The 19,421-nt window shown below is 45.0% G+C and overlaps 1 protein-coding gene across 1 annotated transcript in view; it reads left to right on the top strand.

The window, feature by feature from the left end:
• TENM2 (teneurin transmembrane protein 2) overlaps positions 1 to 19,421 on the top strand; it is a 524,046-nt gene that overhangs the window by 325,467 nt on the left and 179,158 nt on the right. Inside the window, exon 6 of the mRNA XM_045792137.2 lies at positions 2,576 to 2,781. Coding sequence (XP_045648093.2) covers positions 2,576 to 2,781 — 206 coding nt within the window. The remainder of the gene's footprint in view (positions 1 to 2,575; positions 2,782 to 19,421) is intronic.

The raw sequence follows: 19,421 nt of genomic DNA, 5'->3' as shown, positions 1-19,421 counted from the left end.
TTCAGCAGTAGATTAGTGGGCTCGTGGGTGCTGATTTCCTGCTTCTTTTTCATATCCTGTCATTAACCCAGCAACCCCTGAAAGCCCAACAGACATGAAGGAAAGCCCATCTTATTAAGTTTAAAGATGAATAATTTCTTTAAAATTCTTTTTTATTTTGAATGAATTTCTTTAACTTGTTGCCACACTGTGATTGCTGGGGTGACTAAACTGTTCTTCCCCAGGGGCCCTTTTTATTATACCCCTTCTTTACTGGGTCCTTTATATTATATCCCTTCCCCCAAAAGGCCTTAATGTGGGGGGAGAGGGGAGTCTGCCAACAGCAGCATTTTTAAGTACAAATTAGTTTTCAAATCATAATAATTAGAGCTTCTGATTAATGGGTGATAACAAGTGTTTCCCCCTGGTCATGTCATTATTTCAGCAAAATAAACAACATTCTGTTTAGGCTGAGAGCCTTACAGATAATAATAATAATGATAGCTAATTTCTATTTAGGACTTGTGTTGTGCCTAAAATTATGTTAAGAGCTTTGCATGGATTAGCGCATTAAATCCTCATAACAACCCTGTAAAATAAGTAATAGTGTCCCAGCGATACAGATGTGGGGACTAAGGCACAGAGAGCAGATAAACTTAGCAAGTGGCCAAGCCGGGATTTGAACCAGGGCAGTCTCAGCCCAGAGTCGCTCCTCTTCCATAGTGTGTAGTATTTCTCCCCCTACAGGGAAGTATTGCATGTCCGACATCCACATAACATGTTTGAGGAACAAACCATCTAGTCCCATCGAAAGATCTGACCCATTCGTGACTTAGTAGTTGTTTCTTCTTAACGATATTGTGTGATGAAAGCTTCCAAACTTCCCTTAGAAGCCCGTTCCCTGGTTTTATTATTCTAGAGGCCAAGAGTTTCTTTTTAAAGTCCAAATCATTGTTTCTCCTGCTTTATTTTAAGCCCTTGTTGACTTTTTATTTGATCTGCTATTGAGCTAAATAAAAATGAATCATCCCCTCTCTTGTTTTAAAACACACACACACACACACACACACACACACGGAGGAAAAAAAAATAACTTCACACCCTCAAGTCATTCTGTGGTTTTCTTTTATAATTTAGATGTGGAAAACCTTCAGAGATCCAAAAATTTCACCTCTCCATTTTACAGATGGAGAAAGTAGCACCAAGGTCATTAATGAGTCTTGTCTTGATGCAGGGGCTAGATAGTAACAGACCAGGGCTGCTAAGTCAGACAGCTCCACTAACCCTTCGTGCCAGCCTTCAGCAATTCCATGATCTCTCCTGACCGAACAAAACCTTTTGCACTGAATTGGAGCCAAATATAGATAAATATTTTCAGAAAAGCCTGTCTATTACAGAATGCAGAAGGGAGCTTGATTCTCATCCTTTGCCCATCAGGCTAAAGAAGTTTTCCGACCCACAAGGCCACCAAAGTGACTGATCAAAAAGTGAAAAGACCCCCAGAACTTCTTTCAGAAGTTCCATCTGAACAAGTCACAAATGACCATTATAAAGCTAGATTCCACTTAGGTTTTATTCCCATTTAAGAGATCAGGAAAACAAGGCTCTGAGAGATGAACTTGCTTTCTTTGGGCGACTGCTAGTAACTCCCAGCTTTTTCTTAATTCTGTGTTTGCAAATAAAGAGTATAGAAGGTACTGGCTGCTTCACTGTTACTAAGAGATCCTCTTTAAAAATCGGTATTTCTGCAACTCCTTTTGTTAAAGTTCTGAAGGAAACTGAATGTGGGTAACCAATATTTTCTATATACGTGATTTCAAATGCAACAGAGATGCATGAGAGAAGTGTGATTCCCACATGGTGCTTCGATCCCTCCCAAGGAAGGAGTCACCCCCAATATTAGGTCAGTCTGAGATCCAGTCCTTATTTTCCGTTGTTACTTACTCTGAGCCAATGTTTGTTCATTGTTGCTTCCTTTTTTTTTTTTTTTCATTTATGAAAATGTCAGTATATTGGACTTGTTTCTGGCTGGGAAGAATAATTAAAGGCTACAAGAATTAAATCTGGTGCCTGGTTAATATCACTCTCATCTCCCCTGCTGATAGTTGTACACCCCAGCCCTATTCAAGGTTGTTGCAAGCTTTACATGTACTTCCCAGACTCCAGCTCCTACTGTATTTGATCAGTAAAGAGCAATTTTAGAAGAAGTTCAGAAGGCATCATGCCAGTATCGTGCCCTGGGTTATGAGTTTATACTTAAACTACTATGAGTTTCATCTTCATTTTTTTTCTTTTTTTTTTTAAAGATTTTATTTATTTATTTGACAGAGATAGAGACAGCCAGCGAGAGAGGGAACACAAGCAGGGGGAGTGGGAGAGGAAGAAGCAGGCTCATAGCAGAGGAGCCTGATGTGGGGCTTGATCCCATAACGCCGGGATCACGCCCTGAGCCGAAGGCAGACGCTTAACCGCTGTGCCACCCAGGCGCCCCTCATCTTCATTTTTTTTTCAATTCCTGGCATGCAAATAAACAGAACTGTAGAACCAACAAATATGTACAAATGTCACTGATTTGATGTCACTTCCTGTTTTCCAGTGCCCTGGTCATTGAAAAATAGCAGCATAGACAGTGGTGAAGCAGAAGTTGGTCGACGGGTGACCCAAGAAGTCCCCCCAGGCGTGTTTTGGAGATCACAGATTCACATCAGTCAACCCCAGTTCTTAAAGTTCAACATCTCCCTTGGGAAGGATGCTCTCTTTGGTGTTTACATAAGAAGGGGACTTCCACCATCTCATGCCCAGGTATGACCACGCTCGATGGAACTAGGGGTTTAAAGAAATTCCCACTCTGTACCCACTAGGATGGCTGTGATTGAACGTTGGACACTAACAAGTGTTGGCAGGGATGTGGAGCAATGAGAGCATTGGCGTATTGCTGGCGAGGATGTAAAATAGTGCAGCTGCTGTGGAAGAATCTGACAGTTCTTCAGTAAGTCAAACCTAGAATCACCGTGTGACCCAACAATTCTACTTCTAGGTACACACACAGAGAACCGAAAATGTTCTTTCTCATAAAAACATACACATGAGTGTTCAGAGCTCGTTATTCATCATAGCCAAAAAGTGGAAACAACCCAAATGTCCATGAACTGATGAATGGATAAACAAATATGACCTATGCATACAGTGAAGTACCCCTCAACTATAAAAAGGAGGGAAGAGTTGTTCCATGCTAAAGCATCAATGAATCTTGAAAAGTATGGTTCTAGGTAAAAGCCAGATACAAAAGGCCACGTACTGTATGATTCTATCTATTGTCCAGAATAGGCAGACCCATAGAGACAGCAAGGTGATGAGTGATTGCCAGGGGTGGGGGAGGAGGGAATCGGGACTGACTGCTGGTAGGTTTGGGGTTTCTGTTAGGGGTGTTATCAATGCTCAGGAATTAGATAGTGGTGACGATTTTACAACATAGTGAATATATGAAAAACTACTGAATTATAGAATGGCAGAATTTATGTTGTATGAATGATATCTCAAAAAAAAAAAAAAAAGATGACGTTCCTACCTGGTGAAGTCAGCTTTGCCAGCCCTGGAGGTTAATCCTCGGGCATTTTCACTTCAGGTATTCTAGTTACTGGATTAATTTGTGAAAATATCAGTAGGAGACATCCCAATATATCTCAAAAGAGTTGTGTAAATTAACCAAAATTCAGCCATTTCTCCATGATTTCTGTTCTTCCCTCTACTGAGTTCCTTGGGATGTCCTTGGCACTATGAAAGTGAGATTATCCCCAGCGTTGGGAATGAAGAGATTATGGATTTCATTGTTTTTCATCCATCCTTTAATTTGTCCTGGTAGAGATTTTATTATATACACACCATTAGGGATAAATTAACACCCACCTAGCTTGGTTTTCTTTTCCAATAAGAATTGCATATCCCAAGAAAAACCAAGTAGGGCTTTCCTGCCTCATTTGCTTTCAAATCCAGCAAGTACATAAAGAAGTACATTAGGAAAATACCCCAGTGGAAGGAAAACTTCCTTAACTACTCATTATATCCAGTCAAAGATGACTTTAAAATGTGCTGGAAAGGTATTCATCTAGAAAATTGAATTGAAAGAATTGAAAGCTCTAAACCCATTGGCAAATGCAAAAGAGTGAGGCCACCATTTCTTTGTCTTAGGCTCATGGCAGACATTGCTAATCGATGGCTGCACTTTTTCCTCCGTGAGCTCAGTGCGCGGCCACTACCAACTGACCGGTGTTGGCTCTCAAAATGAAACTTACTTGCAATCCCATCTTTACAACCTGAAAGTATCAAAAAATCAGCATAAGGGGCCAGAGGAGGGCTGTGGGGCTTTTTGTTTTGTTTTCTGGTTTTGTTTTGTTTTGTTTTACCATACATGGCCCAGGCTATAGGCACCAATATGTAAAGTGGTAATCAATAAATCCTCCATCCATCCAGAAAATATTTATTGGTCTAGGCACTGATTATTCAGAGATGAGTTAACATAGCCCCTGACCAAGCAGAACTCCGGATACAAAAATTGCATCTGCTCTTCAAAGAGATTCGCATCCAGAGAAAGAGCGGGAGTCAGCTGAGAGGAGTCCCTGTGGCGTTTCTGTAACTTCTGGCCAGGTGGCAGGGTGCTGCCCTGGGAAATTATGCAAATTGTGAGGTGGTGTCCTTGACCTTCAGGCTCCACTGACTCTACCACAGCACAATGGAGGACTTGCAGTGGTGAAATCTGCTTATTGGCCTTATTTGAGTAAATATGAACATGGCTCTGGGCACAGCCGAGAATAAGTTTCCTCTCAGCCGGTTGGATGCAAGGAGCTTTGCTGGAGGAAAACGCTTCTTCCCCACACTATTCCAGAGCACTGTTGTCCCCCTTCCCTCGCATGTTCCAAACAACCAGTACCATGGGAAAGCAAATGATCATGGCAAGTCGAGTAGGTAACTCCCTGTAACTGAGTGATAGTGGACAGCAGGCAGAAACGTACTCTACCCAGTTTCCCTGCTGTTCTGACATTCAGGACTCAAACCCTCAATGACAATGTCTTTTCTTCTTTTGTGGCTACACCACACTGTCCATCTCCTGCCAGGCTAGTGATTGTTCTAGCGGTCGTCCTCTCAAAATAGCTCCACTCCAGGGACAGCCTCATCACAGTTCAAGGGAAGGGGAATGAATAGGCATGGGCTGATGTATGCTGAGGGTTTCAGTCCAGCTGCCAATTTGGGAGTTTAGCGTGCACTGGAGGGTCAAGTAAGCGAGACACAACGCAGATGCTTAGAAATGCACAAGACAGGTACAATATAGGGGCGCTTCTTAAGAAAAGAAAAAGAGAAAACCCTGACTCCCTACACATTCTCATATTCAGTCACTGCCATCGCACGCACTCATGTCCATCTGATGAGCTACATTTCCTCGAGGAGACGGTGCTTAGCTCCTTGCAGGGATAGGTGACTAACTCACATCTCAAACTGTTAGAGAATTTCTCATTTCTATTGGCATATCCTATCAAGGAACATAAGTTCTATGGGGATTGGCAGTCTAGCCAAGGTGACTCATTTGAGCTGGGAAGAGAGAAAGAGGAGATGGGGAGGGGGGATGACTATGAAATTCTATTGGCTGTGTTGCATAAAATAGCTATGCTTAAATTTTATTGCGTATCATGCTTTGACCAAGAGCCTACAAGGTTTAGTATCCTTGTCCAAGGATATTAAATACAGAGGAGAATCCTTTCTTACCTGCTTAAATTTCTCAAGAATCAGAGTGAGTCCCAGTTGACTTTTTGAATGTGGCTTTTTACAACGATACAGAGGCAACGTGGCATAGGGGAGAAAGCCCTGGAATTGGAGAACTCAGAATGGAGGCCCTGCTACATATTAACCAGGAGACCTTAGACTTAGCCCTTAACCTATTTGAGCCTCAGTTTGTCTCCCTGTGTTATGTAGCTCGCGGTGCTGCTGTAATTACACCACCACAACAAAGGCAGAATGAGAAAACACTATACTAAAGCACAACATAAAGATATCATATACAAGTGTTTCGTGGTACTAAGAAACTCCGTGTGGCCCTAGCAAATACTGTATATAGGTGAGCAATTATGTAAATATAGCTTCTTAAGGTAAAATTAATTTTCTAGTGTGTTTTCCTTCTTATGGAAGAACAAACTGTGTTCTCATTGTAGAAAAAATTTCAAAACAGAGAAAAGGAAGCAAAAACAGCTAGAATTTTTACCCCCTTTTGGTAAATGTTTACATATGTTTTTTGCTATAATAAAATCTATCAAATGCAGGGGGAAAAAAAGCTAAGAATCTAACTGGCTTAAAATAACAGAAGCTATTTTTTTGTTTACCAGGGGTGGTTTTGCCCCCAACGCAGATGGCTTTGGCAATGTTTGGGAATATTTTGGGTTGTCACACGGACAGAGGTACTACTACTAGCTAGTGGGTCAAGCCTAGGGGTGCCGCTAAGCACGCACAGGACAGCCTCCACGACAGAGAATTGCCCCTCCCAGAATGTCAGTAGTGCTGAAGTTGGGAGACCCGTCTTCACACGGTCACGTGGATTAAAGAAGACTCGGCGCAATGTCAGCCTCCTTCAAGGACACAGACCTATGGAACCTTCACTCTCAGGGAGATTCTAGTTCCCTGTAGCAAAGGAAGAAGAAAGTGGTGAATTCTGGACCAATCCCTGAATACTTCTGCTTGGAAGTGACGCATGTCATTTAAGCCCTTGTCTGACGGACCAAAGCAAGTCCCATCCTAACTTCAGTGGAGCACGAAATACAATCTGATGTCGACCCTGAGACGGGGAGCACCAGATAAATCAACGGAAAGCCCTACTGACTTACAATAAAATGTTGAGTCACCTGTCTTCGTGGCTGGTATTTGTGGACACCCTTAACTCTTTCCTGAAAGTCAAGCCTTGAGGACTTCCTACGAATTGCCAAATTGTCCTTCTGAAAGTTTCCCCCGTTACATACCCTCCACTCCTAGCTTCCAGCAGCAGGGCCTAGGCGCTCATTTTATTACCTGAATCCTTACGTACCCTGAGTGTTTTCGTTGTTTCATCTTTGTCCCTTTGAAAGGTAGCTATTATATTGTCTTTTGAATGCAGCATTTTGACACCCTGTATTGCATTTTTTAAGACCTAGACAAAAACAAAACAAAGTCAATATGAGCCAGTCTCATCCGACCCATTGCATAATGTCGAATTCTCAACAGGGATGGTGTGTGAGGAAGCCTAGTGCGTCTCGCCAGGCATTTGAAATCGGACAAACTGTGTCAGATTTGCTCAGCCCCAGTTCTGGAAAGGAAACCGATCAGACTTGAAGCAATAATAATAATCTGCCCTGGCTACGGTGCTAGGCATCAAAGGAAATTTCAGAGGTTGCTGCCGCAAGTCAGGGTCTTGGGTGGTTAAGGCGGTGAGCAAGTTTGCTTGACAGTTCATCACTGATTGCTACTGCTATGTCAAGCCAAGTAAAATCCTTTGTGAGAACAAGTCAATAATCGGCAAATGAGGTACATGATTAACCCGAGACAACAAGATGCTCTTACCGCTTGGGAGCCCTGCTGAGCCTCACCTTCTCCACAGTCCTGTTTAGCAAATATTAAAAATGCCTATTTCATCACTCAGACTGATGGAGCCAGGAGCCCGGTGACTTCCAGAGGCAACTTGGACGCAGAGGGTGGGCTTGCAGCTCCAGCGGGTTCTTAGAGGGAGATGCTAGGGATCGCATGGCACTAAGCTAGAAGCAGACGCCGTCGACCCCCGGGGCTTTACGCTGAGATGTGTCTGTGGGCTGGGAAGTGAAACTAGCCACCAGGCACATCAAACAATAGGGAACTATTTAAGAGACCACGGATTGCTCCAGGATCATAGGAAATGCTCTCGAATCCGGGAGGTGGAGCATGTGTGGACCAAGATAAAATGAGCTGAGCACACATTCCTATTTGTCTTCATCAGCAGAATTCCCCTAAATGACATTTTTTAAAGCAAATTTATAGATGGCGATTAGTGATGTTAGCTTTTGCCCCCTTGGGTTTATCCCTTTCCAATTCAGAGCCTTCTTTGAAAATGAACTCTCACTTTTCTTTGTCCCCTTCTCTCTTGCCCAAGTATGTAAATGGCACACAGTTGCAATCAGAGGTGGGATGGGCTAGGTCCCAGGGAGAGGGGGATATTGAGTGCTCTGAGCACCGTGCTTCTCTCCCCGCTGACTGGTCAGATGGGCTCTCCCCCGACGTCCCCCCTTCCTGTGGAGCTGTGAGCTTCGTGCAGAGGGAATATCAGGGTATGACTGTCAGCTTGCATAGCACGTCACAAAACGATTTAACTTCATTTTGGAGGGAGACATATTTTTATAGGCATGTTTTTCAGACCTTTCCTTTCCCAAAGAATTTGAGGTATGGAGAAAAATTTTGTGAAACCAAGAGAGACTTGGTGTGTTCTGTATTGTACTTAAAGTGCTTTTGGAAAGGTGTTTCTCAGGAGGCCCCTTGTGATTATTTGGTGTATCCTAACAGGACCCGAAGCTGCCACTTAAATGAACGGGTGCCCTCCTGGGCAGCCACCAAGCAGAGCTAGGGAGAAATCCCAGGGCTGCTTGAGTTTTACAAGAGAGCTGGTGTGGAGGGGATGCATGGGAGGACACTGTGGGTGTTTTTCAGGACGGGTAACACTTGAGAATGTGGAACTCAGGGAGAAAAAAACAGAAACTGGGAAGACAGGGAGGAGGAAGAGAGGATAGCAAGTACCACATCATGTATTTAGACTGAGCAGACTCTCAGAGGCTCTGTAATTCAGGAGTTTGCAAATTTTCTAGGCAAAGACCTTTATCTTCAAGTGAGATCTTATGTAGAACCCCAAAAATAAAATGGATAAAAGCAACGATTTTATTAGCATAACTATAGTGTATAGTTCAAATCTATATTTATTATAATGTTAATCTTGGAATATGTATGTTTACTGTATGTGTAATAGAAAAAACTCTATATACAGCTACACAGATAGAGACACAGGGAGAGAGACTAACTCATGGGGGGATCGCCTCTCGGTTCAGGTAAGGAGAACAGGACTGAGAATTAGGTTCAGAAATGCACTTGCTGTTACCCATAATAAAATATTAACAGTAAAGTGCACTCCCTCCCCATCTCCAGCACACACGCACGAAGATTGGAAATAAATACGACAAAATGTTAACATTTATTCATTTGAGTGGTTCAGATATGGATATTCGTCACCATATTCTTTATACTTTTCTTAATTTTTGTAATGCCTCTCTCTTTAAGAAAAGTGCATTTGTGACAAGCTTGAATCTATTTTGAGTAAAAGAAGCATTAGGAGGCTATAGATGGTGACTATAATCTTATATCATGCTCAAGATTCAATTTATTTATATACTTTGTTTTGTTTGCACCATTTTGAGAAAAATCACAATGAATATATATACGTAAGTTGCAAATCACAGCAGTATTTTCTTTAATCCTTTCCTTTACGGGCTCTGACTACTCTTCAATTAAATTGATCCACAAGCTTGAAAGAGGAGCAATAGGAAATAATTGTTTCAAGGCTAAATCACTTAAGAAATCTAACGACTTCCATCCCTTGCCTTAAATACAGAAATAGAGAGGCTGCACCCTAAACTTAAAGTTAGCTTTGAAACTGTCTTCACTAAAACACACACACACACACACACACACACACACACACACACACACATATAGATATATACGTAGACCTATAGGATACATATGAATATATACATATATATATATCATGTCCATTTGAAATGGCACTCCTGGTTTCACATTCTGGCACAAACTGGTACTTCTGTTCTGCATGGCATTTGGTGGGACAGGATCTACCAGTGCAGCTGCTTACACAACTTTATCGGAGCAAGGACACACCAGTGTGCGTTCAAAGAAAGCCGCTTGCAGATCGATAAGTTTCCTAATAAATGAGAGTTACAGAAGTTCAAGTCTATGTTCAGAGATATTAAGAAAAGCTTTATTCCCACATCTTCACAAAAATTAATGGCTCTTAAAATGTTAATTGAAGCCCCTTTCAGGTTAAGGATGTTTTGTAAGGAAGCAAAAGTTGTTATAAGACAAAAACATTCATTAATCATCTGATCGCTTATAAAAATATTCTCCACTCGGAGCTCCCTCCCGGTGTAACACTAGTTCCGATAGTAAGTGTCAGCATTAGCTGGTTGCTCGACATGCCAGGGACTATTTCCCGTGAATGATTTTATCCTCGCGATGACCCAGTGAGATAGGCGCTATGAGGAACAGTCCCCGTTTACACGTGAAGGAACGGAGATGTCGTTCAGAGCCTTGAGGCTGGTATGTCCGGAGCAGAGCAGTCAGACCCCTCTTTCTTCTGGTCTCTGGAAGGCGCTCTGTTCCAGGAGCAGCCTGTGCAAAGTGCCATGTAAACACCGTCACTGGTGGGCTACCCGTAAAACTCACGCGCAAACAGGCATCTCATTAAGGCAGTGACAGGGGTGCCGGAGATCTGCCTTGAAGGGCAGGGGGAAGCCTTGGTAAATCTGGATCTGGCTGAGGAAACGCAGGTAACGAGGTGACAAAATCAGCCCTTCCGAGAGGACGGTTATAATGACATCAAGAGAGGTGCTAGGATTTGACAAAGACGTCCAGGATGTTTACAGAAATATCCCTTTTGATGGTGTTACACCAGTCGAGCTCGATTGACGCTGCCTTGTTCTCGAGTGTTCCATCGATTCGGAGCTGACATGGTGCTCATCTTTGACATCTCTGAGACCAGGATGTGTTTTGCAATCGATGAAGCTGAGAAACAACGAAATGTTTGCCCTCACATTTTTGTTTATGGAAGGAAACTAAATGTGCATTCGAACAATTAGAGTATGGTTCCTACTATAACCTGAATTTTCCTAAGTCTGAGATAAAAATAATTTGTTCATAATTAGAGCTTCATTCTTCAAGATAAAGTCCTAATCGTGTTCCCGTTTGTTAAGGGCGTTCATTTTAAGTGGCCTGTTATTAATTCCAAATATCCTCAGATAATAGATAGTATAGTATATATCAAGTCAGTGCAGGGATTTAAGTGTAATTTTCAAAATATGTAAATACACAGATAAAAATAAAGCATAAGTAAACATTCTGTGGAATGCCGGTGCTGCTGTTCCCAACACAGACAAGCATGGGCAGAAAAAGTATGGACCAGTCCAGACTGCCTGGTCTTGAACTTCAGCCTCTAGTACTTTGCAGCTGTGTGGCCTTGGACAAGTCACTCAGCCTCTCTGTGCCTCCATTACCTCATCTATAAAGTGGAGACAGTAATATTACACATTCATAGCATTGCTGTGAGATTTAAATGAGGTAATCCTTATAAGGTGCTTGGAACCGTGCCGGCACATAGAAATGATAGCAGCTACTATTACCATGCTTTTCAAAGCATCTATAACACAAGCCCCAAACAATACAAAACAAATTTCAATTTTTTAAAACGATAACCTTTATTTGTGTTTTTCTCATTATAAAAGCAATATATGATGATGCTAGAAAACATAGAAAACAACATTTTTTAGTATATTTTCCAGACAGTTTTCTATTCACATGTAGCAAACATTTTTACAAATATAGGATTATACCATACATGCAGTTTTTATCCTGATTCTTTGCATAAAGATAGGTAGGGAACATCTTTCTGAATCTGAATATTCTTCCATAAACTCATTGCAAATGCTTCACAAATAGTCCATTCTAAAGATTAAAAAGTTTTGGAACCAATCTCCCTTTTTCAGCATTAGAATCCTACTACTACATAGGGGAAGAAAGGGATAAAGAAAGGGGGGGTAATCAGAAGGGGGAATGAAACATGAGAGACTATGGACTATGAGAAACAAACTGAGGACTTCAGAGGGGAGGGGGGTGGGGGAATGGGATAGACCGGTGATGGGTAGTAAGGAGGGCACGTATTGCATGGTGCACTGGGTGTTATACACAACTAATGAATCATCGAGCCTTACATCGGAAACCGGGGATGTACTGTATGGTGACTAACATAATATAATAAAAAATCATTTAAAAAAAAAAAAAAGAATCCTACTACTACAGTAAACATCTTTGCGGGTTTATGTTCATGTATTTTTTTAATAATTTCCTTATGATGAATTCTTAAGAGTGAAATTGCTAGCACAAAGGATTTGCAATATGTCAAGCTTTTGTAACAATAATAATAGGCATAAGAATAGCTGACATTGATTGCTTACCATGAGCCTGGCCCGACTCCTAATGGCCCTCAGTGGTCGGTGCCGTTACTATCGCTGGCTTAGGGATTGGAGAGTGGAGATTCCGAGAGCCGAAGTAACTTGCCCAAGGTCACGCTGCTGCCTGGTAAAAGATTGAGAAGCTGCCTGGTGTCTGGGATTCTGTTCCTCTTTGGTGCTTGGAAAGCCATTCTGTGACTGGACACATTCCCAGTTCTCTCCCTGTCTTCGGGGATTTGATTCATTTTCACCACCAGCCCACAGAAGACCCTCCTATTGATCTTGGGAGGGCGAGGAGCCAAATGTGACATTTTTGATAAGCCATTGGCTAAAGACCATTACATGGGAATGTGCAGTAAATAAGAATTCACATCAGCAAGGCACCGAGAGGTAAGACCTCCATTTTCCTGGCCTTGTGGGAGAGGTTGTGTGCCTCTTGGAGTAGCCTTGAGGTGTTCATCAGTTTCACTGAACTTGACCTCTATACTGTGGCTCACTTGGTCTTCAGAGCAATACCTTCCACCCTTCTCCAGGGTTGGATCGAAAGGCAGTGTGATAAGGGCATGAGCTTGTGGGAAGACAAAGTATGAAATCAATGCATCCATGCATTCAACAAATGCTCACTGGATGTCTATAGTGGGGATACAGAGATGAAAGGTATTGGCCCTACTTTAAGGAGACGGGGACCTGACAAGTTAAGTGACAATGGCAGCATGATGTAGGGAGGGCCGTGAGTTGCAAGCCAAGAACCGACTCTCTGGAATTGGCCTGCTCTGGGTTTGAGTCTTCTCTCTCCTCTGTATAGCTGAATGTTTATGGCCAAGTCTCTCTAGATTCAGTTTCACCATCCGTGAAATGAGGACTATACCTCATCAGGTTGTTGTGAGTGTAAATGAGGTAATGCCTAGCAAATAGTAAGCACCCTGTGGAGATCAATCAGTCAGTCAATCCGACTGGTCTACAGCCCTTACAGCTCGCTCACAGGTAACTTAGCAACCGGTGGTCTCTACAGGGAGAGCGGTAAGCCCTCTGGCGGAAACCAGAGAGGGCACACAGACTGAGTTTTAGTTGCTCCTCCTCCAGCCCCTAATCCAGTTTGCAAATATCAGGGTCTTCCAACTTGGTCAAGTGTTTCCCTTCCCCCCTCGATCGTTGTGTAAATATGTGAGGTGGCAGGGGGCGGGGGTCCCTCTCCTGGGGCACAATGCGCACCGCATCCAGCCATGTCCAGTCCAAGCCCCGCTCTCCGTGGGATGGCAGAGGGTGGACCGCGTGCCTCGTGCTAGCCCTCCTCTCTTGTGTGTTTCCTGAGCTGATGCCGTACGTCGTTACGGAGTCTGTGCTTGCCCCTGGTGTGATAAACTAATTACATGTGAGCTATGATGATTAGTAAAGAGTTGGGTACAGGAGGTTTAAGAGCCTAAAAATGGGCCACCAGATGTAACCTGTGCGGGATTTTAGGAGAGCTTCCTGGAGGAGACGCTAAACAAGCGGAGTCCTGGAAGGCAAGTTAAGCAGATAAAGGAAGAGGAAAGAGAGGGAAAGATCTTTCCAAGCAGAGGACAGTGAAGATACCCCTTGATCTGTGGGCTGTGTTGAAGCTTGACATAACGATCGTCCTCTTTTTAGAAGCTGTGCTTTTCTTTGGTCATCGCTCGCCAGCAAGGATATAGCTTTTCCCCTCAGCACTGGCTCTTACAAGACGGGGGGTGACTGAGGAGGACGGCGGCTACGGAGGTTTCGCGGCTGTGGCCCTGTGTGGCATTGTTGCATGTTTACACCCACATACGCAGCCCAGCTAGGAGTGTGTTAAATCAAAGGAAAAAGTGGCCCCATGCCATGAAGCTCTGAGTCACCCTTGCGAGATGGACTAGGTAATGAGGGAAGGTCTTGAGAATAGGAGATCAGGACGTAGAGTTTTCAACTGTTTCTCCCTGTTCTCAAAAATGTCATAGGAAAGGGTTAACAATCTCCCAAGGAGATCCTGTCTTCAGACAGAGCCATTGTTCTGCCAAAGGTAGGCTGTAATGTTGGATTCCACTGCCACTAGCTGAGCACCTACTATGTGCTGTGTGGCAAGGGGCTGCAGCAGTGGACAAGGCAGAGCTGGTCCTGCGCCTGTGGGGCTAGTGAGCACTGGCATTAAGACCCCTCCAAGAACTCCCAGGGAGGGCAGGATTGACAAGCAGCAGGAAGGTGGGAGGGAGATCAGGAGGAAGAGGAGGCCAGGCGGAGAGAATACCTCGTGCCAGGGCCCTGAGGCTGGGATGAGTTTGGTGAGTTCCAGAAACAGAGAAGAACAAGGTAGATGGAATACAAGGACAGAGAAGTTTGGAGGTAGGCAAAGGGAGTTTTTAGACCAGGGAGGGCCCACACCCAGCAAAGTCATCCCCATCTTTCCTGGAACCCTTTTTCTTCTACTCCAGTGGGACATCTCCCTGTCCTCAGGTGCCCAGCCTGCTTCCAAGTCTGGCCCTAGCACCGCTGGGCTCTGCCTTCCTTCCCTTTCTCTGCTCAGCAGCGTCTTTAGGCGACTTACACACCAGGCCGGCCACCAGATACGCTGGCAGAGGCAGCCAGGTTCTTGGAAAACTTGAAGCGACCTCCCATAGTTGTTAAGACTCGCGCAAATCCCAGTTCAAGTCTGTGCTTGGCCACCAACTACCGTCAGTGGCACTGGGTACATTACATTACTTCTGTCACAGCCGTTACTCTCTCCTGAGAAATGGGGATGCAACTAGGGTTTCTGGGAAGACGGAAAGAGATAACATATGTCAGCACTTGCCCTCATGCCTGGCACAGAGCAAGTGCCCAGAAAAATAATAGACTTCGTATTTTTGATGATTACTTTTCCCACTGCTGTGCAGGGGGACACGGGATGGGACAGGCAGGGATCCCACCATTAGGTGTGTTCTGCCCCACTCCTTATGTTTCAGAACTGTGCTTGGGTCCTCTCTACCTTCTGTCTGCTTGATCCTTACCTGTGGGGTCTTGTACAATGCACTGCTACGGTCTGCAAATCCAGGTGCCGTGTCCCATCCAGAATCTAGGGGCCCGTTCTCCTAGCTGGTGGACGAGTGGCCCCAGCAGCACACACAGCTGGGCCTAGTGGCATCTAGTTCAGTGACTCGGACACACGGAGTCGGAACTGAGCTGGCGTCCTGAACAAGGCCAGCGGGGCCGTGCTCAGGGAAGCCAGCTGCCGCTGGAGCACGGCCCTGCTGCTGTCATCCTTGCACACCCCTCTGAGCCCTCAGCCTCTTTGAAGGAGAGAAAAGAAAGTGTGCTGAGCTTTAATGAGGAATCAGCCGGGCGCACTTCACCACGGGCCTGGCTGGAGGCAGAAGATGAACAGGCCCCCATGAGTGACCCGCTGCTGCCAGTCGTCCCTGGATGTGACCAGAGACCCTGTGGTAATGTGGCTTCAAGCAGCCCTCACTCACGCATGCTGCTTCGCTGCAATCCTAGCAACTGCTGAGCATGCCCTGCCGTCTGAGGGAGAATCGACATCCGATGCTGGGAGGCCAGGGATGCCGCCAGCACGGAGCGAGGGAGCGGCAGGCCGTCCATGGGAAATGTCAGCGTTTATTGCTTTTCCCGTCCACATCGACCCTCAGCAACAGACGTTCCAAATGGCAATAAAGTTATTTCCCCCCTTCTCAGGGTCCTGGACCCAGTAATAACATCTTCCTGAAGGGCAATGAGTCTGTCTTTAACCTTGCCCTCTTTGGCAGGTGTGTATCGGTGTGGCTTCCAGAAGCATCTCTTGGCTGTCTGCTCCCTGCCTGTGGATGCTCGCCCTTCTGGGAGAGTGACAGGCCCTGCTCGATGGCCCAGGCTCCTTTGCTCTCTCCTGCAGCTCTTCCTGCAAACCCACTAAGTTATCTTAATTACCATTCCTCCTTGGTCTCTACCAAGAAGTGGGGTAGATTTATAATTGGATCAGTCAAATATTTGCTGTGGTTTATTTTTTTGCCTCTCAAGTGCTCGTAAAAGTTGCATTTTCTGCCACTTCTGGTATGACTGATGACTCAAGGCACAGGCCTCGCATTGCATGGCAACACTGGTTATTTTTCAAAGGCCCAGGAAAAAGAGAGATCGGGGGAGGCGTTTATTTTGGGTTCTTACACTATCACCTTCTGGGTGGCTTTACTGCCGAGTCAAGAGAGACAAGCTGCCTTGAGAGACAGACTTCCTCCCGCAGCCAGCCCCTGAACACATCCATCGCCTGCTGGGGTTTGGTCCTGTGCCTCCTAATCTCTTCCAGGGCTTCGGCAGATCGCTTAGCTAGAATGTGCTGTGGAGCAGCCTCTCAGCCATCCAAGCGCAGCACGGTCTCCTGAGCGTCCCTGTGTCCAGGGTTGATCATGATGGGGTCTTGGAACAGAGGAGACAGATGTCCCTGGTAGTAAGCCTGAGTTATCAATCCCCAGTGCTGGGACATGAAAAAGAAACTCTAGCCAGGACCTGTGCCATTGGAAAATGGCCTCCTTCTAGTGTCAGCCAGGCTGCCAAGCAAGCTGGCCAGACTGCAGTCTAGGAATCCGAGAGAGCAGAGGCTGTCCTGCACCAGATGGCCTCCCTGCGAACCGGCTTCTTACTGAGCTCCTGCCTTCCCCGCCCTAGAAGACCATCTCTGCATTTGGCTGGCTTGATCCACCTTGTGTTCCTAGCCTCCAGCCCTTCCCAAAGTTACCGCGGCCGTAAACGAGGCTCCGTGATGCTGCTTATTGTATGTTCATCTGTGAATCGGAGAACTATATACTCCAGACTGGAGCACTTTCTGGACTGAAAGGAGGAACAACTGGTGTCAGCTAGGACACTCCTGGGCAAACAGGGGTAAACAGACACCCCACATATAATAGTTGGGGCTTTACTCCGTGGAAAGTATGCTGGAACTTACCATGCTCCTGGGCAGTGAACTGGGAGCAAAGAGAGGCATGACGTCAAGAAATCTCTGAGGGTTGTGCTGAAGTAACAAGGAAGCCTCAACATTTCGGCGGCTTAGTTTAGTAAGTGTTCGTTCTTGCTCATGTCATAATTTCAGCCTTCCTCCAAGGGCTCATGCTAGGATCCAGGCCATTCCTGTCTTGTGGCCCCACCATCACAGGCTTTAAGCCTGCTCTGGCCCCCTCCAGGGGAGGATAGGGATGGAGGGAGAGCAGCAGGGGCTGCCCGGGATACTTTATGGCAGGGTCTAGAAGGGGAGCTCATCCCACAGCTTACGTTCCACGGACTGGACACCACCGTGTGCTCCCACCTGGCTGCAACGTGGCTGGAAAAGAGTGAGACCCTGATGTGGACAAGGATCAGCCATCACTACCACAGCGGACACTAAGAAACAGTATCAAATGGGAAGGGAAGACAAAAGAAGGAACAAGGGAAGTCCAAAGGAAGCAAGCAGGCATTGTACAGCCTCCCACTGAGAACTGGAAAAATGATGTCATCATGGCCTTATAAAGTCAGCTCTCAAATCTTGATTTATGGGAATGTGCAGCCACCATAATGGCCCATCATATGCATGTTCTGCCCCGGCCGCTGCCTGATTCAGCCTCCCTGACTGTAATGCTACCCCTTCCTCTTTCATGCAAAAAAGCACATTACGGAGTGCAAGTGATTATTATTAGAGACAAAACCTGGGACATATTCCAATTTTCTTCTTTTCGATGGAATTCATTTATGAATTTAGTATTTTATTCATTTGATATTTAATATTTACTGGCCAGACTCTGCTTGAGATAAATGAGGGATAGCAGTGAATTATGATAGTGATTGCTGACACCTTGAGGGCTTGATCACCACACACAAAGTGTAATTCTAAGTGCTTTACATGAATTGATTCACTCAATCCTTACAATGGTGTTTTGACAGTGGTGTGATTATTGTCCCCATTTTAAAGATAAGGAGACTGAGGCACAGAGAACTTAAATAGCTTTTGTGAGTGTGGCAAGAAGTAAGTGGCAGTCCTAGGATTCCAGCTCTGAAGTCTTTTTTTTTTCCCCAAGATTTTAGTTTATTTGACAGAGAGAGAGAGCATGCGCACATAAGCAGGGGGAGCAGCAGGCTCCCCACTGAGCAGGGAGCCCAATGTGGGGCTCGATCTCAGGACCCTGGGATCATGACCTGAGCTGAAGACAGATGCTTAACCAACTGAGCCACGCAGGGGCCCCAGCTCTGAAGTCCTCTTAACCACTCTGCCATGCGGGCAACACCCCTGCCCTCCTGGAGTTTACGTTCTTCTGAGTAGACTGACAGTAAACATAAAAACAGATTATATCAGTGTAGAGAGTGACAAATAGTTTGAGAAAAGCAAAGCACAATAAAGGGTACAGGATTGAGGCACATTGGACACTGCATCGTATCACACCCACATGTCCCCATGCCCTGTTTGACAGCCCCTGGCTTACACAGTCTTCCTTTAATGAAAACTACCCCCCATGCTACTTTGGAATGAGTTGGGAGGAATGGCCAAAATAGATGTCTTCTCTCTCCTCTGACAATACCTTTGCCCAGAGCCATTTGATTGGTTGGACAGCAAGCACTGCTGCTGGTCCTAAGTCATTTCTGCTCTTGGCCAGCCAGCCAGTTCAGCAAGAGATGACTGATGTCCAAATTAATAATGAGCAATGACCCCACACAAGCAATCGCCTTCCCCAAACTTTTCCTCATGGGGGTGATTTTCTGGACCCCAAATGAAGTATATTCTTCTCACCTCAGCACCAGGGAAGTTAGGCTCATTCCTCTGGCTGACAGCAATTTGTAGTAGACATGGGTCTGGGTAGTTGGACATTTACGAGGTTGCTAAGAAACAAATGCTTTGGTTACAAAGGTCTCCAAAGCAGCATTGGTTTGTTGTATCACTTTGTGTAATTTATTTTATCCCATAAAGACAGCTGTGACCAATGGGATATGGGGTAGAGGAAAGCTAAAAAACAAATACTTCTTTTCTGAGAGATGGGGAAATTTCCACTTCCTAAGCAACCACCATCTCCCACCCCCAGATGGAAAAACTGGAACCATGTACTTCTCCTCTCTGATCATTATGATTTGCAAATAAGTAACTCATAGTCTCAAGGTACTTAGTAACATGGTTATTACCTTCCAGGCACTGCCCTAAGCATTACATCATGTCATCCTTGTAACATCTCCCAAAGTCGAGCATTATTATTC

Source organism: Ursus americanus, chromosome 15, assembly GCF_024610735.1.
Source record: "Ursus americanus isolate L20-20 chromosome 15, mUrsAme1.1.p, whole genome shotgun sequence".
NCBI lineage: Eukaryota > Metazoa > Chordata > Mammalia > Carnivora > Ursidae > Ursus > Ursus americanus.
The sequence above is the reverse complement of the archived record's forward strand: the minus strand, read 5'-3'. Positions and strand labels throughout refer to the sequence as shown.